The sequence below is a fragment of the Penicillium verrucosum genome (genome assembly GCF_028828655.1).
Source record: "Penicillium verrucosum strain IBT 35672 chromosome Unknown utg000001l_segment0_segment0, whole genome shotgun sequence".
In the NCBI taxonomy this organism is placed as follows: domain Eukaryota; kingdom Fungi; phylum Ascomycota; class Eurotiomycetes; order Eurotiales; family Aspergillaceae; genus Penicillium; species Penicillium verrucosum.
This window is the reverse complement of record NW_026643210.1, coordinates 12,462,024-12,484,258: the sequence shown is the minus strand read 5'-3', so window position 1 is coordinate 12,484,258 and position 22,235 is coordinate 12,462,024. Positions and strand designations below refer to the sequence as shown.

At 47.6% G+C, this 22,235-nt stretch overlaps 7 protein-coding genes across 7 annotated transcripts; 4 read left to right on the top strand and 3 right to left on the bottom strand.

The window, feature by feature from the left end:
- Positions 1 to 4,315: 4,315 nt before the first annotated feature.
- On the top strand, positions 4,316 to 5,014 carry N7516_004594 (short coiled-coil protein; the record flags this gene model as incomplete). The annotated part of the gene is made up of 2 exons (XM_057217314.1): positions 4,316 to 4,635; positions 4,736 to 5,014. 2 exons carry the CDS (start codon positions 4,316 to 4,318, stop codon positions 4,917 to 4,919), a joined length of 504 nt encoding a protein of 167 aa, XP_057079197.1. The 3' UTR covers positions 4,920 to 5,014.
- Positions 5,015 to 7,711: 2,697 nt separating this feature from the next.
- On the bottom strand, positions 7,712 to 9,629 carry artA (14-3-3 adaptor artA). Its single transcript, XM_057217313.1, has 5 exons — positions 9,422 to 9,629; positions 8,767 to 8,843; positions 8,159 to 8,707; positions 8,029 to 8,099; positions 7,712 to 7,966 (listed from the first exon to the last, which is right to left on the bottom strand). Exons 2-5 carry the CDS (start codon positions 8,825 to 8,827, stop codon positions 7,862 to 7,864), a joined length of 786 nt encoding a protein of 261 aa, XP_057079196.1. The 5' UTR covers positions 8,828 to 8,843; positions 9,422 to 9,629; the 3' UTR covers positions 7,712 to 7,861.
- Positions 9,630 to 10,336: 707 nt separating this feature from the next.
- N7516_004592 (uncharacterized protein) lies at positions 10,337 to 10,894 on the top strand (the record flags this gene model as incomplete). The annotated part of the gene is made up of 4 exons (XM_057217312.1): positions 10,337 to 10,470; positions 10,605 to 10,670; positions 10,730 to 10,795; positions 10,876 to 10,894. 4 exons carry the CDS (start codon positions 10,337 to 10,339, stop codon positions 10,892 to 10,894), a joined length of 285 nt encoding a protein of 94 aa, XP_057079195.1.
- Positions 10,895 to 11,442: 548 nt separating this feature from the next.
- Positions 11,443 to 12,768, top strand: N7516_004591 (uncharacterized protein; the record flags this gene model as incomplete). Its single annotated transcript, XM_057217311.1, has 1 exon — positions 11,443 to 12,768. The coding sequence occupies one exon, from the start codon at positions 11,443 to 11,445 to the stop codon at positions 12,766 to 12,768; it is 1,326 nt and encodes a 441-aa protein (XP_057079194.1).
- A 319-nt stretch (positions 12,769 to 13,087) lies between these two features.
- On the bottom strand, positions 13,088 to 15,182 carry N7516_004590 (putative nucleoporin Nsp1; the record flags this gene model as incomplete). Its single annotated transcript, XM_057217310.1, has 3 exons — positions 13,088 to 13,297; positions 13,363 to 13,486; positions 13,546 to 15,182. 3 exons carry the CDS (start codon positions 15,180 to 15,182, stop codon positions 13,088 to 13,090), a joined length of 1,971 nt encoding a protein of 656 aa, XP_057079193.1.
- Positions 15,183 to 15,644: 462 nt separating this feature from the next.
- N7516_004589 (DUF5102 domain-containing protein) lies at positions 15,645 to 17,332 on the top strand (the record flags this gene model as incomplete). Its single annotated transcript, XM_057217309.1, has 2 exons — positions 15,645 to 15,732; positions 15,792 to 17,332. The coding sequence occupies 2 exons, from the start codon at positions 15,645 to 15,647 to the stop codon at positions 17,330 to 17,332; spliced, it is 1,629 nt and encodes a 542-aa protein (XP_057079192.1).
- A 482-nt stretch (positions 17,333 to 17,814) lies between these two features.
- N7516_004588 (MIZ zinc finger domain protein) lies at positions 17,815 to 21,170 on the bottom strand (the record flags this gene model as incomplete). The annotated part of the gene is made up of 2 exons (XM_057217308.1): positions 17,815 to 20,160; positions 20,208 to 21,170. The coding sequence occupies 2 exons, from the start codon at positions 21,168 to 21,170 to the stop codon at positions 17,815 to 17,817; spliced, it is 3,309 nt and encodes a 1,102-aa protein (XP_057079191.1).
- Positions 21,171 to 22,235: the final 1,065 nt, after the last annotated feature.

The following is a 22,235-nucleotide window of genomic DNA, read 5'->3' as shown; positions in this document are numbered from 1 at the left end:
AAGGGAAATGCATATTTTGGCTGAATGGTAGAGCGGGGATTGGAAAATCAACCATCTTCCGAACAATAGCAAAATCCTTCAAAGAGACGAAGCTCCTAGATGCGATTCTTTTTCAAGTGGGGAGAAGGGGAAAGAGGGAATGCTATGAAGCTTTTTTCGACGATCGCAAGAGAGCTACTAGTATATCTTCCTCAGCTGATTCCAGGTGTTTAGAAAGCACTTGACGACGACCCCGATGTTGTAGGTAAATCATGGAAAGAGTAGGTTGATAAGTCACTCCTTTAGCTCCTACGAAGATTAGAAGTGAGCTAACTTCTGATTCCTTCCTACCTAGTGATAATTATTGACGCATTGGACGAATATAAGGACATCCGAGTCATTCTCCAATTACTACCACAGCTACGAGGGTGCCTATGTACCTTTTGTATAGGTAAGTCATACAAAAGATACCTAATTTCTAGTATTTTGCATCTAGTGAAAATCTTGCACCTTCTAGGGCGCACCAATACCCGGCAGGTGTATTGGGCGCTTGGCACGGTTGCGCAATGAAAGATCATTCATGCTATTTTTGCCACAAACATGCTGTTCATGCTGTTCGGTGTGTACTTTCAAGACTATACAACATATAACTATGTAGTTACAATAATTTGAGACGATGTCAGACACGGTTCTACGACACACTTGGCAGATTGATATCCTCGGCTATATCATCGACATTGAACTCTATTCTACGCTACGCGGGTATCTTCTTCGGGCCATTGGAGGAAAAAAGATTATATTCGATTCTTCAATGCATGGAATAATCGGAAGCCTTCCACATACGTAAGGTAGAATCCTTCAGATCAGGCCTACTGCAAACGGCAATATTGGAGCGACATGCCTCGACATAGCTCACTAAAATGCTCGACTCTTAAAATTCTAGTCAAGATGATTGGACCTGAATTATGCATCGAAAAAAGACGGGAAGGTGACCACTTAGAACCCGGAGAGGGGCGAAAAAAAGAAGCAAAAAGAAGGGGGAAAATACCCACTCTAGCGTGCGACTAAACACCCTTGACGCCCCCTCCGTAATTGGGGAACGAAACGACGCGTTCGTATAGGTGGGGGGTTCGGGATAGTGTAGGGCACGAATCAACGAAATGAAACTAAACGCACTTGCAGATCGGCGGATACTTCGGTTTTGACCGTCATTCGGAATGATTTCCTTTGGGAAGCGAAAATGGAAATGTAATTTCAAAAGGTTTGATATTACGATGTGCAACTTACGGAGAATCCATGGGTGTCTCATAAACAAAGTATGTAATAATAGTTAACTAGTTAACTAGTTAACTAACTAGTTAGTTAATGGTTTTTATTTTATATTAAGGTGATCATAGTCTGATATTGATTTTGTCTTAGTTGCCCCAATGACCACGTTTTTCCTTGGGCTTAGCGGGAACCATCCGAATTAATATAAATGTGAACCAGTACAATATATGATCATTTATAACCTAAATACTTAATACTTAATACTTAAATATTTAAATACTTAAATACAATACAGTCCTTATCAACCTATTTTAGATTACGGGCCCAAAAGTATGTCACACGCCCCCACCTCATGGACTTCGGTGAAGAGGGTGTACGAGGTTACAAGTACTCCGTACACCTTTGGTAGTTACACATGTGTTCACGCGAGAAGTACTAGATACGGTATCAGGCCTGAGCGTAGAACTGTTCCCCCCTAGGGTTAAAAGTCATCTGACAACGGGATCCAGGAACGCATCTGGTTTGATAGATGAGGGGGTGAGTTGGCTTGTCACCGCATAAGCACCAGATTTAAGCGGGGCAAGAAGGAAGAAGTACGACTTGAGTATTGATATCTTTTCCTTGAACCACTTTTTTTTTGTGCTTAGTCTGATAGGGCTATATCTCGGCGACAATGAAAACGAGGGCGGAAGACTAGTACATACCCCCGGACCTTTGAAAAAAAAAAAAAGTGACGTCGGCAATTTTATGGTTATAGTATTGTCTACGGTATATTGCCGGGACCAGGCAGCATACAAAGTATATTATAGCAGCACTAAAAAACAATTTAAGATCGGCACTTATGATGGCACTCGGTTTCACCTCCTTTTCGGCTAACGGTCCATCGAATAGTAAGGAAGGATGTCCAAATCCATGGTAATGACTGATCGTCTGAAGCCCAAGCGTTGGGCGCACATTGGTTATGAGGGAGTGGACTAAGGACGGGAGATGATGAGTGGTCGCGGGATATTACGACAGGCCTTAAGTGCGGAGCCAAAAAAAAAAAAAATACTGAAGTTAGTCAGTTAGTTTCTCCGATTATTTTCAACTTTGAATCTTTGTTTCTTGTATTTGGTTTTCTTTTCTATTTTTTTTTTTTTAGGTGGCGGTGGAGGCGGCTAACGAGGGGCGACGGGGATTTATGGTCGGATCTATTTTCCTGCCATCCAATATACTGTACATTTTATAATTTTTATGTTAGCAAGTGGACAATTTACATATTAGGACATCCTTGTTTGAGCCTTCAGGACCTGTACGGGGTATTGGTACGGAGTACTCCTTTGTTCTTCGGCCGATCTTGCCCAAGGGCGGCTTGTATCTACCCCCTTGTCTGTCACCGTACCGAGGAGAGGTAGAATAATTACATATACAACATACGTCGCAAAAAAAAAGGTGGTATACGAGGTTACAGATCCTCATTCTATAATATGTGTGGTTTATAACTACGATGTGTATATGAGGAATTACGTTGTAGGGGCCAATGATATTCATGGCGTCATTTGACTCTTGAGGCTCGATCGACATTGCATGGCCCCCTCCCCTGAAGGACGGGGGTATGGCCACATGCAATATTGTATATTATATAATACATTAGTTACTCTAACCAACTATAACTAGTTAACTAGTAGGCAATATAAGGTCGAATTTGATTATTCCTCAGGTTATGGCAAGGACATCTGAAAGACTCAAATTCCTAGAGCGAACAGACTGGGAATATAAAATAAAAGAAAGCATACATACTACTCCGTACAATATAAATCGACTTATGGAGTAGAGAGGTATTCAATTTCACAATACGTGTCAAATCAATGGCACACTAGGTAGCGGTGGAGGCAGAAGAGCGGAACCGGAGAGCAAGTGCATGCACAATGATGTACCGAGTACTTAATTGGAACATGGCGTCAATAGGCTAAAGCGGTGTACCGGGTACTTATCGGGAAGGTGTGTGTGGAAAGGGGAATCTAAGGAGCCACCCGTTAGTTCCTGAACGCCTCTCATTTCTAGAAAATCCCCTCTTTTTTCCTTTTTCTGTATACAACATATTCACCGGGTCTATTTTATTTTATTTATTTGTATAATTTGAAATTTTATATATGTTGTAACATATATTATATCGTATATTGTCTATCTACCAAGGGTTACTATTTTAATAATGTGCTACACACACACTATCTAGGACATTGGTAATATACATTAATTCATTACATAGGTAAAATAAATGGTAATACAGAACTTATAGCGAAAAAAAATAAAGGGAAATAGAAGAAAAAATAAGAAAAAAAGGTCATCTTGGAGGGATGATCCAAGGGACATGGGTTCCTCCACCTACTGAAAAGGTGCTAAGATAGACAATTATACTGTAGACTCCATAGGTACCCCTGGTTACCGCACCCGTCGTACCACAATTCAGGTCACTTTCAAGTAACTCTGCTGTAACGCCAATACCGAAACTCTCTTCCTTTTTCCCCCAAAGCTCTTTTCGGTTTTCTGACTCCCCTTCTCTCTCTCTCTCTCTGTCTCTCTCCTCTCTTTCTCTCTTCGTTCTAACTTCTGTCTCTTCTCTTTGAGTCTATTCCTATATCATCTCTAGCCTCGATCCCGCCTCTTTTGTGGCCAGCCTCTCTTTCCGGAAAGAGAGAAGAAGAAAAAATTTCCCCCAACAGACCTTCCCTTTGAACCCACTCCGGTTACCTTTCCCTCCCCTCTTCCCACCAATCTCGAATTGCATTCATCTCAACCCACGCCTTTCGAAATTACTCACTTAGTCAAAGTCGACCACGGTCGTCTTGAAAATTACACAATCCTCCTCTCCTACTCGACTTTTTACCGACCCGGTAGCTACCTCAAGCGTAACACAGATTTCTCATCTGGGGTACATCGCTAGGGGTAGACCGTGGTCGTTCATCAGCCGCCACTTTTTTTTCCCCCTCCGGCCTCTTTTTAATTCGCAAACCCCAATCGTGGAATCTTGATCATACCGCCATCCTGGACCTCCTTTCGATTCTGTGTGTCGCGAGCAGTAACCCTTATGGCATCAGATACCGAAATGACTGAAGCCTCCCCTGTTGACACTCTGCCGCAACCAAACGACGGTAGCCGCATGCATATGTCATCCCTCTCATCATCATCTTCTATATCCGACGCAGAAAACGAGCGTCGAGGCCGATCAGAACGTCCGCGAATGGCGAGCCGCAAACCCAGTGCTTCGATCCTTGTCCCTCGGGACCACCCCGAAATTGAAATCGAGGAGGAAGAGTTTCCCCCCGACGACGCCCGCGCAATGAGTCCACGACGCAATTCTGCTGATCTGGAGCGTTTGGGCAAGGAGGCCCGACAAACCCTACAGGAGTGAGTTCAAAAAGGCGTCTTAAGGCGTTTGGATACAGAGTTACGAAAATTCGACGATTTCGGCAGCTAATCAAGTGGATTTTTTTTAAAAAAAATTTAGACAAGCCAAGGCTCTCCAATCGTCCCTTCAGGCTCTTGCCGAACGCATCGATGCAGTCAAATCAGACCATGATAAGTTGGAAAACGAGAACAAAATCTTACAAGACTACATCGGTGGTCTCACTCGCAACATGACCAAGAGCGAAATGAATCGCAGTACGAAAGCACGCAAAGCACAAAAATAAACCGGCTTTCTTCCAAACAGATGTCGCAAGGTGGCCGGATACCTCATCCCGTGGACGTCAATCGGGAGGGATCACCTGTTGTTTTGCGGCAGGGGGGGCGTTCTATGCGTTGCATACGGTCACCGATTTTACCGAGATTCGAATTATTTTCACTTCATTACAACGAATCCCTGGTCAACGGATTTGTCTTCTCACCGCACATTCAAGCGGTCGCTCAATGAGTTACATGCCGAATGTCAGCATGTCACGGTCTCATAAAATAGCAGGGTTAGGGAATTCCTGGTTACGGTTTCTCTTTCGGCAAATGGGGTCAGCATTAAACCCGGGGGCAATCTTACGGTTACCATTTTCGCACACATCATATCTGCCACCCGACTGGTTCGAGTGGCCACCCTGGAACACACCACATCTCGGTTTTAAACGCCACGAAATCATCATCTCCACAGTCCCCCTGTTAAAACGGGGGGAGGGTACTGAACCGGGGGAGGCTGAATCCGAATCATTTACTCAAGGGGGGACTTCAATTGTTCGTGACATCACTACATGCCTGCTTGCACAGTGACCACCTGACTTCTTGGCATTTGAATTTCCAGTTCTTCATTACATCATCCTCAAAGTCGGTGTGCAACCTGTTTTATCCTATCTAATGCAGTGGTCCACTACTCTGCCTCTCTTCAATCCTGTCGATATTATTGGCTCCTTTTTTATCCCTTCTCTTTATTCTTCGCTCGTTTTCTTGGCGTTTTTCGATTTCTTTCTATGGTGGCTCTGTGAACACGTTTCACTTGTACTTTTTCTTCCTTTTTTATTGTCTTTCGATGCATAGCACCTTGGGCGTTTCGGGGACTGGGACTAGACTCGGTTTGATTGAATGGCTCTTGCTGGAGCATTGAGATGTTTCTTCGTCATGAGCATTGCATGGTGACGGTCATCGCCATAACAGAACGGCGTGGGAAGTGGAAAGCATCTTAGGGGTCTTTTGGAGCAGTCCATTTATCTTCTTCTCTTTCCTCACATGCCCTCTCGATATTCGGGAGGCTCTTTGTACATCTGCATATCGACTTTTTTTTTTATGTTCTGTTTTCTTCTGCTATCTCCACTGGACTGACTCGTGTCTTTATATGGGGAGACAAAAGATGCCACTTTCATCATTGTTATCATTGTGGCTCTATTTCTGCTTCCTGCTTCTTGCTTCTTCTTGCACTTGACATACCCAGGAGCGTGCATGTCTCAGGTCCTCCATTTTCCCTTTATTGTCCTCATACCCCTTTTTATCGACCCTGCGTGGCTGGTAGCATTGTGGTTTCGACCATAGCAATAGAAAATATTTCAATTCAGCCTGTCTTTTGTAGATCTGTATAAAATGCATAAAATTTCGAAGTTTGTTATACCAGGAGATAGATAATCCAATGCCATCCAAGAACAATGCTCGTCAAAACACCATCCAACTTGAATTATTCAGTCATTACAAGGAACAAATGAACAGACAGTATGGCATGCATACCAATCGAAGAAAAGCGACGATCAATCGCGATATGACATCGGCAGGCGCACATAAGCTCGATAGTGTCTTAACTAATACAGCCACTGATATCATCGCGGCTTCGTCCGCAGTACGCAGGCGTATGCACACCCCAGTCAAAATATATAGTACGGAGTACCGATTCCATTCTCCGAAACGAGACTAGTTTGTATTGAGGGTCTTGTATCTCTTTTGCTTTACATACCTATCCTGTTCAATTCTGTGGGGTTGTTTAACTATATCTTATACAGACCTTGCTGTACTGTTGGAAGGTCATGTGACTTCCGGTTGTTTGCTCCCAGTTATCATTAGTCTCTACATAGTCCGTAACTAGATAGTTATCTTCCTCCCCTTGTGCAATAATACAGGGATTTCCAGTACACCTTTCTATTACATATCTCTAAGATGTACATATTGAATTATATGGTACATACTCTCTCACTTGGATGTTAATTGGGTGTGGATATATATTTCAGACTATTGGAAAGTCCTCGCTTACGTCAATTAATTGTACTTATATTTATATTTAAATAAATGTTGTTGGTTGTTTATATACAGTAAATGATTAAATCGGTGTCTTCGATATCCTGATCAGTGGTCATGCTGCCAACAGGCAGGGAATGAAGATATTGTGTAAGGGAGTGTGTAACCAAGAAACAGGATGAGCTTATTATATATATACGTATGTATGCTCGCCTCTATTATCTGCCGGGCCTAGTTTACTTGGAACAAGACAGCGTGCTATATACTCTGCAGCATCCAGCAATAATCATAGACTTACACACATAGTCATCTATGCCTCAGCTACAATGATTCACAAAGAATTACCGGGACAATGTACGACAGATTATCTTCGAAACCACATCTAGTGAGAATCAGAACGCCACATGGCACATATACTGGGGGAGTGATCAATAGGAAAGGTGAAAAGCCAGGTTAGGGATCAGCAGGGATACCCTTGTTGAAGTCCTGATAAGGAACTGATTTGAGAAAATTCTGTATGTGTGTTGGGCTGGGAGAGTGCGCGCAAGGGGACTCTTCGGGTAGTTAAGAGGCAAAGTAGACAAAATAACAAGGAGAATGAAAAAAACGAAAAGAGGAGACAGGATGGATATTCCCCAGGGCAGAGAACAAGCGCCGAGTCAAAGCAGAAGGCAAGTAGACAAGTAGAAAAGATTCAAGGCAAAATGACAGAGCATCGACACCAAAAGGTCGCAGTATTTCTCACACCAAACCCTTGCGAGTCTCTGCGATACTATAGACCGACCATCGGGCCAATGCATCTCATCGTCATTTCCTCCTTCGTGTCCAAGCTATGTCCTTGCACCAGAAGACCCGTCGCGCGCTCTCCTTCTCTCGGTTGTTCCATCCGTCCCGAGGACGCGTGTCCATCAACAAGGTCTTTTTAGATGTTAATCATTTACTCGGCGGCGGGCTTCTCGGCCTCAGCGGCCGGGGCCTCCTCCTTCTTCTCAGCAGGGGCGGCCTCGGAAGTGGGCTCAGCCTCGGACGAGGTCCAGAGGGTCTGGTGGGAAATGCGGGTCAGCGTATGAACAAATTGAATGACCAGATGATTTAAACACTTACGAGGTTGTCACGGAGGAGCTGCATGATGAGAGTAGAGTCCTTGTAGCTCTCCTCGCTCAGGGTGTCGAGCTCTGCAGACAAGATATTAGCTTTGGCCCATGCACGTGGCAAAATATGTATTTTCACATACCAGCAATAGCATCATCGAAGGCAAGCTTGGCGAGGTGGCAAGCCTGGTCAGGGGAGTTCAGGATTTCGTAGTAGAAGACTGAGAAGTTGAGGGCGAGTCCGAGACGAATGGGGTGGGTAGGGGCAAGGTCAGTGGAGGCGATCTCGGTGGCAGCCTTGTAGGCCTCCAGAGAGTAGTCGGCAGCACCCTTACGGCGGTCGCCAATGGCGAACTCGGCAAGGTAGCGGTGGTAGTCACCCTTCATCTTGTGGTAGAAGACCTTGGACTCGCCGCTCTGGGCAGACTTGATGAGGTGCTCATCCAGAACCTCGAGGATATCGTCACAGATCTTGGCAAGCTCGGCCTCGATCTTTTGGCGGTACTCCTTGATGAGAGTAACCTGAGACTCGTTGCCCTTGGACTCCTCCTTCTGCTCAATAGAGGTGACGATTCTCCACGAGGCACGGCGGGCACCAATGACGTTCTTATAGGCGACAGACAGGAGATTGCGCTCCTCAACAGTGAGCTCAACATCGGCCGAGGCGACGACCTTCATGTTCTCAACCATCTCTGTGTCGCATTGTCAGAGGCCTGTGCAACTAAATGATATAGATTTAAGATAAACCAACCTTCATAGCGCTCGGCCTGCTCAGCGAGCTTGGCGAGGTAAACAGCGTCTTCGTGACCCATGGTGAATGTGTGTTTTCTACAGTCAGAACTAAGTTAGCCATTTTTTTTTCTCTCTTCCCTCACTTGAGTTTGCATCCTCAGATTGATAGTGTTTGAGATGAGGGCTGGAAATCACGCCATCGGAAGAGTGCAAGTAGGCGATGGCGAGGGGTAGATATCGATCCTCGACCACCCCCTTCAAATATACAGGGAAGGGCCCAGTTAATTTTCCATGAGTATCACGTCGAAGGTCTCTAAATCAAGATATTTGGACCAAAGACTAAAGGCCCCAGAAATTTGGTCGATCATGACGATCGTGGCGGTTACTGGGCCCTTGGGTCTCCCCGTATGTCGTCGAGGGGGTTATCGCAGGAAAGCGGTCGCGGCAACGGTTTAACGAGTAAACAAGGAGACGAGAACATTTGGTTTCACCGCAAATTGTGGCGCGATTCCATGGATTGAATTTTTGGGGGTGGGGATTGTAGTTTTCAGATGGTCTCTTTCCACCATGAATGTTGATATGTGTGGGTTTTGCGTTGATGACGGGGGGATGGGCATAGAAATAGGGCGAGGAGAGGGCAAATTCAACTCGGAAAACAACAGGAAGACACTGACCTGGTTTATGAAAGAGGAAAAGAAGGTGATTAAGGAATAGCGAGATGGATGAAAGATGGAAGTGAAGGAGTAGGGAGTTGAGAGAGAGGAGGTAGGAGGAAAGGAGGGGGGCAGAAGGCGGTGTTGTTGGGATTTACCTGAACAACCCACTTCGGGTTTTGTGTTTTTTTTTGTGAAATATCAAAAAAAAAAGAATGGCTGACTTGAGATTCACTTACACTTGTTCTTCTTTTGTTAATCTAATTTATTATTTTATATGGCCTATAAAATTGCCCAACCTATTACTTTTTGCCATACACTATACACAAATCTTCTCTCATCGCTTCTGTGTGGTTCGGTGGGCCTCCTACGGCGTCATCCCCCATTCCGCATCCGCCAATCGCCCGGGGGTTTCCTTACTTGCGCCTCATTCGAGATCACAAAAACGCAGACAGGATATGTTCGAAACAGTCTAGAACGAATTGGTATAAAGTAGGGCTCTAACTATTAGCCTATCTGTATTGTAGAAAAGTAAAAAGAAATACGAGGGAGAAAAAAAAACAAAAGTGTCAGCTATAATAGATCAATGATGTGACCAACCCTGTGATCCCTATGATCCCTGTGATCCCTATGATCCCTGTGATCAATGTAGTTGAAGTACCTAGTGAACTAGTTATTAACTAGTTCACTAGTTATATACACGAGCCCAAATAGAAAGTCGAATGAGAAGGCCCCGACTTATCAGAAATTTTTGTTCACATGATCTACACTCTGACATAAGCTGGCTCCTTCCGAATACCCATCACATGATGTTTCTTGGCAAGTAACGTCATTTGCTATAAGCTTGCCTTGCTTTAGTTCTCCTCGTACTTTATCAACTTCATCCTGAATCCATCTCAAAATCTCACTTTCAAATCCTCTACTATCTAAATCATCATGCTTCGTCAATTTGCCCGTCCCGCTGCTACTGCCAACCGGGCAGTCTTCACCCGCTCCTTCTCGGTAGCTGTCCCTCGTATGGGCGAAGGTGATACCGGTGCTCCCCGCTCTGGCGGTGGTGCCTCTTCTGGGTAAGTCAGATGCAAGTTGACTGCGAAAGTTACACTCCAAGTTCGATTACGGCGAACAGACAGCCCGATGTCTGCCTTGCCGCAGTGAGATGACATCATATCCGCATGATCATTAACATATGTCCCTACACTAGTGATGCATTCACCAAGCGCGAAGCTGCCCAAGAGAGCCTTTACATCCGTGAGAAGGAGCTTGAGAAGTAAGTTTTATAACGCTGAAAACAATGAGGCTGAAGCGGGGAGCTAATCGGTTTGACAGGCTTGCTCAGCTCAAGAAGAAGATCAGCGAGCAGCGCAAGCACTTGGATGAGCTTGAGACCCACATGTAAGTGCAAGTCTGGAAATACTTTCCCATCTATTTCCTCGTTCTGTTGTAAAGGGTATTGCTAACTGGCTTCTTTTCAGTGATGGCCTGAGCCGCTGATGGGCTCCGTGCACCCATCTTATGTTTAATATGAAGAACTCCTCCAATTGCTGTGTATAATACCATCTCCGCTCCAATGAGCTATCGTGCCTACCTGCTGCCTTGAGATCGTGTCGTTTTCAGCGCCTGTTCCTAAACATGACATCGCTCTGCCATAGCATATGGAGTTTCTTTTGTATAGGCTTAGTAGCTCGCTTGGAAATAGTATGTAGGAAGGCTCCGCACAATCAACTAGTGTTTATGTCTGTAGCCTTAACATACTACCTATATATTTTCACAGGAGATTTTCTTATTTTTTTCTAGATTATGTTCACGGTGTTTGGGAAGACCCCAACTAACCCGAGGAAATTGTCTTGTAATGAATGTTGCCAACTGTCTCCACTTAAAACACAAAGCGGAATAGTCTACGGAGTACTAGTTACCCGGCCCTGCCAATTAACTCGATGCCCATATACAACAACACCTGGGGTTGAGTTACTTGGCAAAACCAGGTACACTGAGGCTCCTTCCATCTGACCTAGACTAAATCTCCGACAAATACCCCCCCCATGACTCTCTTTATCCTACCAAACGAGCTTCTCCTAGCGATAGCAGAGACCCAAGACTGCCAAAAGGACATAAATTCATTTGCGAGAACCAGTCGTCGCTGTTATATCCTCCTGAACCCCTTTCTCTATGCCTACAATGCCCGACAACACCAAGGGAGTGCACTCCATTGGGCAGCAAACCAGGGACATCTAAGAACAGCCGAAGAATCACTCCGACAAGGAGCAGATATCGAATCGAGGCACAAGAAAACAAAAAAAACGCCACTGATACAGTCCGCTCAATGTGGCCATGCACATATTGTTTCATTGCTATTGGCACATGGAGCCAATCCGCACGCCAAAGGCGGCCAGGGGACCAAAGACCCAATCACCTCAGCCGTGCTTCGCAACAGAGCAGCCGTCGTTAGCATTTTGCTTGACAACGGCATTGATGTAAACTTGACGGGCTACAAGGGCAGCCTATTGCATCTTGCAGCTGAAAAAAGCCACAAGAGCCGCGAGGAAGTGGCGAGAGTTCTTATTGAGAAAGGCGCCAACCTGGAATCTACGAATGACGTGAAAGAGACTCCGTTGCAGGTGGCGTGTGAGTCTGGCTCCGTGGAAGTGGCCCGATGTCTGATAGAAAGTGGTGCCAACTTGGATGCACGGGGTATAACTCTACATGAACGGTCGCTCCTGCATCTGGCATCCTCCATGAATATCAACACCACCAAGTTATTGGTGGAGAAAGGAGCCGATCTCGAGGTGCGAGACAAGAATGGCGAGACACCACTGCATCTGGCATGCTGGTTTGGCCGGGTAGAAACTGCCGCGTTCCTGCTGGATCAGGGTGCAGATATAGAGGCAAGATCGTCAAATGGGAACACGCCATTGCTGCGGGGGTTACTCTGGGAGTGCAGTGTAAGCAGGGACCTGGGGCCGACCTCTATGACTGCTCTCCTGCTGGAACGGGGGGCCAATCCAGGACGGGGAAATAATATCAACATCACACCATTGCATTGTGCGACGTCGAAAGCAGATTTGGGGCTTTTTAAGAGATTACTACAGTATGGTGCCGACCTGGAGCCTAAAACTAGACTGGGAGTGACGCCGCTGCACAAACTAGCGTGTTCTGGCGCTCTGGAGTCTGCAAGGCATTCGTTGCAAAAAGGCGCTGATGTACAACCAAGAGATGGAGAAGGCAATACGCCATTGCACCTGGCAGCGCAGAAAAACGACGTGGAATTTGTCAGGTTGCTGCTAGATGCAGGTGCTGACCGACTGATCAGGAACCACAAGGGTCAATTGCCTTTTGCCTGTACATCTAGCAGCAAAAGGAACAGCTAAGTCAGAAGGAGTACAGAAATTTGCAGAAAGACAGAGAAAAGTGGTGGATCTTCTGGAGGCTCAGTCCGAGCATCAAAATTAGCAATAGTGACCAGAAGGACATAATGTACAATGAGCATCCGAGAAGAATTTGTCAATCCTATTGCATTGGATTTTACAAAAGTTCAAAGTGGTTAATCACAAAGCGCATGAAAAGCATTTGATTGTGACCGACTATTAGCATTCCCTGACTACAACAGAACATTCCCCCAAAGCACATCGAGGTGCCAAGTAGCCGATAACTCCGAGTTCAAATCATTAGAAACATCCATCCACCCCTTTACCGCCCTTGCATGAAGGAGCGGTAGAAATCATCAGCGGTGTTGTTGTTGCCCATACCATTGTTAGGATAGCCGTATCCGAGACGGGCAGAGATCGACTGGCCTGCTTTTTGGGCGGCGGCAACCTTGGACTGCAGGTCCGAAGTGCCTTGGTCGATGACCTGCAGCTGGGACAGGTGCGCGTTGAGAATGCGGACAATCTGCGAGATCTATAGAGATGCGTGAGCAAAAAGAATGTCCACAAAAAGGGGATAAGTCCTGGGTTGTGACGTACCGGCTCATCCGCTTTGTTGGTCTTGGTCAATGTGGATGAAGCACCGTTGACCTCTTCGATCATGCTGGTAAGATCCTTGCCCATTTCGTCCAAGCGTTCCGAGAGCTTCTCAGCCAGTTTGTAACTATTGGCTATATTAGCAAACCCATAAACATCAGATATTGTGTTGCAGGTTGTACTTACGTTGTCTCACGCTCCTGGTCAGGTCCTTGAAGGGACTCTCCAGGGCCCACCTGCTTGGTAACCATCTCGTCGACTTCACGCTCGTATCGATCCAACCATGAGCTGAGCTCATCCTGTTGACCTTCAACTGCCGACAATTGACGCTCAACCTCCTGGGTAGCTCGATCCGCATCAACAGTGCTGCCGTACAGCTTCTGTACTTTAGTACCATTGTCCACCAGCAGACGGTCCCACTCAGAAACCTTCTCCGCCTGCTCGCGGAAGTCCTTTTGATATTTGCCGAGATCCGTGGCCCATCGAGTAATGATCTCATCCATGGTTTTGTTCTTCAGACGTGACTGGGCTGGAGGAGCGGGCCCCGTGGTAGACTGGCCAAGGGCGGTGGGTCCAGCTGGAGCGGCGGCGGCGGCGGTTGTAGTAGGAGCAGCGGTTGTTTGACCGCCAAGGCCACCAAGGGGGGCTGAACTGGTAGAAGTCGCTGGCTGAGTGGAAGGCGTAGTAGTAGCAGCTTGGCCGAACAGACCGCCCGTAGGTGCAGCAGGTGTAGTAGTAGCAGGCGCGGCAGTGGCCGCAGCACCTGAAGTAGTGGAGGGAGCTGAGGTCCCAAACAGGCTTCCTCCAAGAGGAGCCGTTGCTGGAGTAGTGGAGGGAGCAGCTGTAGATGTGGCACTTCCGGTGGAGGGGAAAAGAGACTTTTGAGGGGTAGCACTCGACGTGGCGGGAGCTCCTAGTGAGAGAGTTGTGTTTGCGGTGGATGCAGGAGCGCCGAGGGCCGGGAATGCAGACTTCGGAGCGGAGTCGCCGCCGGGAGCAGCCGTATTGTTGAACAGAGAGGGTGTCTGCGAGCTTGGCGCACCAGCCGCGGGTGCAGCTGTGCCGAAGAGTGACTTGGGAGTGGTGTCTGCAGCAGTCGTAGGAGCGGTTGGTTCGGCTGGCTTGCCTGCACCGAATAGGCCGCCGCTGGGTGCAGCAGCGGTTGCGCCTCCTCCGAACAGTGGCTTGGTTCCTCCTCCTCCGAACATATTGTTAGATGGCTGCGCCTGTGAGGTAGCAGGCGTGGTAGATGATGGGGCTGCGGTCGGGGTAGTCGAGGCTTCGGGTTTCGCAGCCCCGAATAAGCTGCTGGGTGGGTTGGATGCAGGTGGGGGACCAGCAGGGGTGGTGGAGTTGTTGCCGAACAAATTGCTTCCCGCGGGAGCAGGGGTAGCTGTTGGGGCCGCGTTGCCAAACATACTCTTTCCGCCCGCGCCACCGAACAACGAGTTGCTAGCAGGTGTAGTCGATTCTGTAGACTTGTCGGGAGTCTGGCTGCCGGCAGCGGCACCGAAGAGTGAGTTGGGCTGCGTGCCAGTTCCAGATGGAGCCTGGCCGCCGAAGCTGAAAGCCGAGGTACCGCCGTTGGTCGCATTGGAAGCGCCTGCATTGCCGAAGGTTGGTGTGCTTTGGCCACTTGCCGTATTTCCTCCGAAAAGCGATGGCGCTGCGCTGTTGCCGGTGGCCGAAGCTCCAACATTACCGAAGAGGCTACCACTAGACGCATTGTTATCCTTCTTGGCGCCGAAAGCATTGCCTGCGGTGCCAAAAAGACTTCCGCTAGAGGTGCCAGTAGAGGCTGGGGTGCCGAAAGAGAACGCCATGGTGTTGGTGATCGAGCCCGAGGATTGAGAGGGAAAAAAGCTGGACAGCACCAGCGACACACGGAGCAGGGGAGGTGGGCCTGCAGAATGGATCAAAAGATCCAACAATGAGAGAATGGAGCTCTTGATCAAATTGATTGAGACAGAGAGCTTAAGGGTGGAATGAGAAAAGTAGGACAAGAAAGTCGAGACAATAGACAATAATAATTGGGAAGGAGTTTGGCAAGCAACGCGCTGAAATTCTTTTGCCTTGAATACAAGGCACTCATGTTGCCTGAATAAATTGGCCAACTTAGTGAGAATTGGTGCCTAAGGCAGATATGTTCTGGACTCACATCGATCGCAGGGCAACAGGTCGTCACTGCACACTGCACACTACACACGGCCCCATTGCATTTTCGAGTTGTTCATTTCTGTGTGCCCCTTTTTCATGTTATAACATCCTGAATTTAAGCTGCAATCATGTCGGAGGGGCCGTCCGATTTGTCTAGTTCGCATCTAGAGCCCCCCAACAGGACTACGGAATTGCAAGATCCAGGAGCTGGCGATAGTACATTTCCCTTGGATATACTTGAATATTTGTTTTGAAACTGACATTTTTCTAAGCAGCTTCTGAAAGCGACGATGAATATTTCTCAGACGCTAATGAAGGCAACCCTCAACTCCAGTCACTCCCACAATCCGGTCGCACTTCCCCTGTCCCACGAACACGAGTTGAGAGGGTTGACAGCAGCACCCAACATGGCGAGATTCCGGGCACAGCCGCCTTCGAAAAGAGAGAACAGGATGCAGTTCCCGACGAGATCGAGGTTATTCCAGAAGGTTCACACAGCCAGACACGTTCGCCCGCGGGGTCAGAGGACCAAACCTTGAGTCCTGAAGGCTCGCCGATTCCGCGCACAGTGGTCGAGAAGGTGGACCCTGACGAGCTTAGCCATGGCGAAGTTCCTGGCACGTTGGCACATGAACAGCGTCTCGCCGATGCTGTGCCCGACGCGGTGACCAAGGTTTCAGGTTCCGAGGGCAACCCAATGCCACCGGCACTCGGTCTTACACCTCCTGAGGTTGATGGAACTTCAACAGAAATTCCTGAGACACGGCTCGAGCGAGTGGATACAATACCCGCCGATGAAGACCTACCACCACACCCACAAGCCCATACAAGCTCAACAAGTGACACATTACCCGATGCGGTAGAGACCGTCCCGGATGTCCCAATAGATGATACAGACCTGGAAACCAAAAACCTCTCATTGGAGGATGACATGAACGACGACCACGGATATGAAAAACAAGAAGCGGGTGATGATTTTGATGAATTTGTAGAAGAGCAGGAAGACATGGGGGATGATGATTTTGGGGATTTTGACGACGGCTTCCAAGAGCCCAGTGCAGAGGAAGCTCCCGCAGACGAAACTGCAGCACCTCAGCAAGATCACGCACCTCCACCTCTCATTGACTTTGACACCTTCAAATCTACTTCCGAACTCCTCGATTCCCTCCAAGACACCCTCAACATCCTCTTCCCCGAATCCCAAGACATAAGCTCTCTCACCCCCGTCGAGCCAATCCCAGACTCCGCAGCAATCTTCAGCACCGAGCGATCCCTCTCACTATGGTCCCAGCTTGTGGCACCACCCCCTCTCCAGCCCCAAAACTGGGTGAAATCCCGCATCCGCCGATTATTCCTCGTATCCCTAGGCGTGCCCGTTGATCTCGATGAGATCCTTCCAGCCTCCAAACAGAAAAAGCTCGTTCTACCTTCTATTGATCTTGAAGGCACCGGCGCAAAGAGCCCCGGCGCTCGCTCTGCCAGTCAAGTCCGAAAAGAAGAAGGCAACGACAACAACACCGAAAAGGGACAAGCCCCCTCCCGCCAGAAGACTATTCCTCGCCGCGGCGCACCGCCGGCGCCGGAAATAGATCTCTCAGCGGTCCGCCGGCTGTGTGCCACTACCGATGCTGCACTGAATGGTCTCACGGATCCAGAGTTGAAGCTGCATGTCCAGGAACTAAACCAGTTTGCCCAGCGCGCTAGTTCGGTATTGGAGTACTGGCTGAAGCGGCGGGATGGATTAGTTGGCGAAAAAGAGGCTTTCGAGGGTGTCATTGAGAACCTCGTTAGTCATGTTAGGAGAGTCAGAAAGTAGTCTTAGCACTTGGTGTACTATCTAAATGCCCAATATAATATATTTTGTATAATCTAATGCCGATACCAGATAGACTGATATATCTGGAATATATATAAGCAAGTTCTTAGTCTACACTACTGGAGAGGTAAGGCAAGATGATTACCATAACTAGGCTTGATGCGTTTCAGCATGAAGGCTTGGGTTCAATATGTTTTTTTTTTTTTGTTCATTTTTAAGTACAATTTCATCATGTTCGTGATACCTTGAGAAAAAAAAAAAACAAAGAGAAAAAACCGGACGCAGCCATAGAATCCAGTCTCTCCAACGCCAGAAAGGACAGATCATGAGATAACATGGAAGAAATGCGTTTGAAGAGCACGCAATAAGGGGTATCTTTCTTTTCAAATGCATGTAAAGATAAAAAGGTATTTGAAGGCCAGTGCCGTTGGAAGAGGAGAAGAAGAAGGGAAGAACTTCTGTTGGAAACCCCGATGAACTCCTTAATCCAATTCAATGACTGCATGTTCTTGGGTCCGGACGACCGGAGTGTGGCTACCAGGAGACACGTCGATCCTGGGGCGCGTAGCAACAGGGCCCAAAGAGTCCTCAGCCTTGCGTTTTGCAGAGAAGGTGTTGTTGTCTGGGCCGGGCGAGATCTCATCGGTGTCGTACTTGAAGGTCCAGGTTCCATCAACTTTGATTTGGATTGCTCTGATCCCGTTAAGTCGGTTTGTGCGGGTGAGCACGGCGTGGATCTCAGCAAGGAACTGATCGACAACCAAGAATTGCGGGCGTGCATCTCCCTTGCAAATCGGGCAGCGCCAGTTATCGACCATCGGTGTCTGGCCGGATGTGGAATGCCTGGTTCTGATGAAAGTATCACGGTCAAAGCATTCGTGGTGGTTGCAGTGGAGTGACCGGACGGGGACATCGAAGATGCGTGCCATGAAGGGGTCTACTAGGTCGATTGTGAGGTTATCGGTGACAACCGCCAGGTCATCGTCATCGGTAATGGGGCAAAGACGCTTCTTGATTGCCGCGCGAGAGTCGGACGCTGGGACGGACTGGATCAGACTGAGTATCTGATCGAACTCGCTGACCTCCATGTTCTCCAACCCAAAGACGAATTTGGAGGTCTTGCACTCATCCTGTCCTAGGATAATATCGACCCGTACGTTGTTTTCACCTGCTTTGAGGTGCTCGGTGATGTCTAGAGGCAAATCCTTTCCGTTGTGAACCTTTCGGCGCACATAGAGCTCTTTGCCATTAACAGTGATGTAAAAGACACTAGGCCAGAAAGTGGCCGTGGTGGACCAGGTCTGCTCCGTCACAGTATCCGGATTTCCAGGAAGACGAATGCATCGCAGGCGAATAATCCGGCAGCCAGGCCTGAAGGTCCAAACCGAATATTGGGTCTCTTTCCCGTGAGCTATGTGTGGGAATTTTTGGCACTCATTACCCGCGAAAGAGAAATTCCACGTGTAGATCGGCTGGTCAACGTCGACGACGGTTGGGTTGACAATGAAGGTATTGAGATAGGTAAACAACTCAGTCTCAATGTCATTGCCATCTTGACCCTGTTTTATTAGCCTCTTCATGGGGTCACGAAGACCAACCAGATGTAGGCCGAGACGCATTGGGTTTGGAGTCACCATCATGGGTGCTCGGTAGCCAGGGGGCGGGAGGAAGGCAGAGCTAGGTAGAGGCTGGAAATTCTGTCCATGAAGAGGTTGTCCATGAGGAGGTTGTCCATGAGGAGGTTGTCCATGAGGAGGTTGTCCCTGAGGAGGCGCGCGTGTGCTCGGCGCAACAGATGACTGCACTGTCATCGAATTCTGTCGGTTGTGATGATTATTAGGCCTTTGTGGTGGCATCGGGTGATGGGCCATATTGTTTGTTGTAGTTGGGCTTGTGTATATGGGCGATGGAGCGTGGAGTGACTGCGCTGGCTGTGTAGAGGTGAGAGCACTCGATTGGAGTGAAGTGGTGGAAGGGTTAGCAGGCGCTATTGAAGTCGTAGGTGCCAATGTTCGAAGCCGCATTTGCTGACCATGTGAACCTGGTATTGCTCGGTACCTCTGAGAAGGTGCTATCTGTCCAAGCGTTGCCTGCATGTGCATTTGCATCTGTGGATTCATGCGTGGATTCACATGTGAATTCACCGGATACCACGGACCTTGTCCTTGTCCTTGTCCCTGACCTTGTGCTTGGTCCTGTGACATGGTGTTGTAATAATGAGTTTGTGGTGTAGTCTGAATTTGTGAGTTTACGCCAAATTGAGAGGACCCAGCAGCTGGACCAACAACCTGCCCCTGGGGCGAATTTGAAGGGGAATTCTGCAAAGGTGCGCCAAGTGGGCTCTGGGCAGGTGGATTAGTGGCAAGTTGACTGACACCACTGACCGAAGATCTGGGACGGGGTGACGGCACACCTGAGGCGGCTTGAGAGATGGTTTGATTCTGAGGTCTGGGAGGTGGTGCGGAGTGAGAGGAAGATGATGTGTGTGATGGATATTCAGGCAAACGTGGAAATTTGAGATACTCTTGGGTGATACTCCAGTCATGAGCCTGCTGAGTGGTCTCGGGAAGTCCAAAATCCCTACACTGATAGAAACCTTTTAAATCTTTCCAAAACACCTCCAGAAGGGGCTTGACATAATCCTCATGGTGAATGCCCCGTGCAATACACATGAACATCACCGACATCAAAATTGGAGATGGACAAGCCAGCATATACCAAAGATAAGAGACCAACGGGGGATAACGGGCCTGGGCGTAGATGCCCAGCCATCTGGTTGCAAACCGTGATAAAAACACAGGAAGACCGGACAGCACCTGGAGGTACCACTTTTTTGCATCAACTTCTGTGGAGAGTCTGGGAAATGGGCAAACACAAAGGTAGCGGCATCATGCATCTTTTTATTGTCTTCCAGAAGATCCGTGAGTGCTTGCATGCCCGATTCAGGGGCTCCAGTTTGACCCAATGTAGTTGGATCAATGCTATATTGGCAGTACATTTGATGCATCACCAGATAAAAAGCGTCCTTACGACTAATGGCCTGGCGCAATAGGCTAATCCGAGGCCGGATAACATCCCTCTCCCTCGAATGAGCAGGAGGTAATGCTCCCTTTGCAGACAAATACTCTTCCAAGATGTCCAGTTGAGCAGACCATTGTTCCCATGCCCCATTAGGGATGGCTAATTCCTGTGCTCCCCCATTCTGCTGGTTCTGCTGGTTCTGCTGATTCTGCTGATTCTGTTGCGAACTAGGTCGTGATGCCGAGACTGTCTGTTCTTGTGTGCTAGCGCCTGCGAGTAAGTCTGTGACCGAGGGCGAATTCGTGGATTGGTTGGGTCGCGTTAGAGGGGACTGGGTCGCGCGTTGTGACGTGGCGTGCCCGCCGAGAGAAGCCTGTTGGACTGCCATGCGCTCATTATTGCTGCGCTGTACTGTGAGTTGTGTAGAGATTGGTGGCAAGGTGGAGATTCTATTTGAAACGATCGTATCGGGGCTTGCGGGACTTGGGTGAGAATTTGTACTGAGTACGGGTGAGGGAAGTGCCGTCGCTCGCGTATTGGGGTTTTTTGCGGTATGAACAGAACCACGTGAGGGAGGTTGAGTAAGGATCTCACCAGGCGTGACGGGGGACATTAAGACAGGTTCATGGGAAAGAGAGTTGGGAGGAGCTTGAAGGTTAACCTCAACGCGAGGATTTCGCGTAGCCGAGTTCTCCGGAACGTTAGTCTGCGGGCCCATCCAGTTCCTCCGCACGCCGCCTAGAAACAGACTGGCGGTAGTATTGGACTCTTCAATATGATCAGCACTCGTGTGTGATCGTGATTTAGGTGATACCATGACGATCAAGTAAGTGTTGAAACATGATAATGATTCTTGGACTTTATCGAGTTTCTTTAATAAAGGGCGCTTACAACAAACAACGTTTGAATAAAGAACCCTAGACATTGAATTAGCGCCTGGGTACCATAATAGGAATGGTACCGTGCAAAGTGAAAGCATATTAGACGCAGGTACTACACCATATACCTAGGTAGTTACCATAACATTCCTAATCATATATCCCCTAATTAGTGTAATTTAAAAATGAATCCAAGCGATATGAATATGAATAACTATGTAGATCGGTTACATAGACTTGGGCAAGAATGACCGGGTTCATCTGCATATAAGCAGTGTACTTCATACCCATGTACTATGTACGAAAACGGAATACTAAATTCAAGTTATGTTGCTAATTACCATTCAAGCTAGTAATTATAGTAATTGTAATTATTGTACTGTAATTATAATTATAATTATATCCCATGGATGTAAATACCCTTGAACATTGTGCCACCCCTCAGCTCAACATCTCTCTCAACCACGGAAAGTGTCAACCTTGGAAGTCCAGACTTCTTACAATTTACACACGTCACTTTTTTGCCTTTGCTTTTTTGCAATTTTGCGTAAATTTGTGGTATTTGGTTATATCAACTATATTGACTATATCGACTATATCAACTATATTGACTATATTCATTTGGATGTGTGTGTGTGTCTCTGTGTGTTCCACATATCAAGATTCTTGAACATCCTTTGCTTCAATCTGGTATATATCATCTTTGCACAGATATAATCTTCCAAAAAAAAGAAAAGAAAAGAAAGAAAAAAAAAAAAAAAAGGATTCAAGCTACCTCCCCGAGGTCGGGATCCTTCGAGGTTCGTGCTCCCGAGCCCCGCGAGTTGTTTAACCTAATCCTCTCTCTCTAATCTCTCCGGATCTCCCTTTAGATTTCTCACATTCTCTCCCCTTTTCACCCTTCTGCAAAATTACATTACTCCTGTCCCAGAGGGATACGCGATTGCAATTTGCAATTTGCACTCCTCCCCAAAGGGTGCCATGTCTTGAAAGTTTTCGTTTGA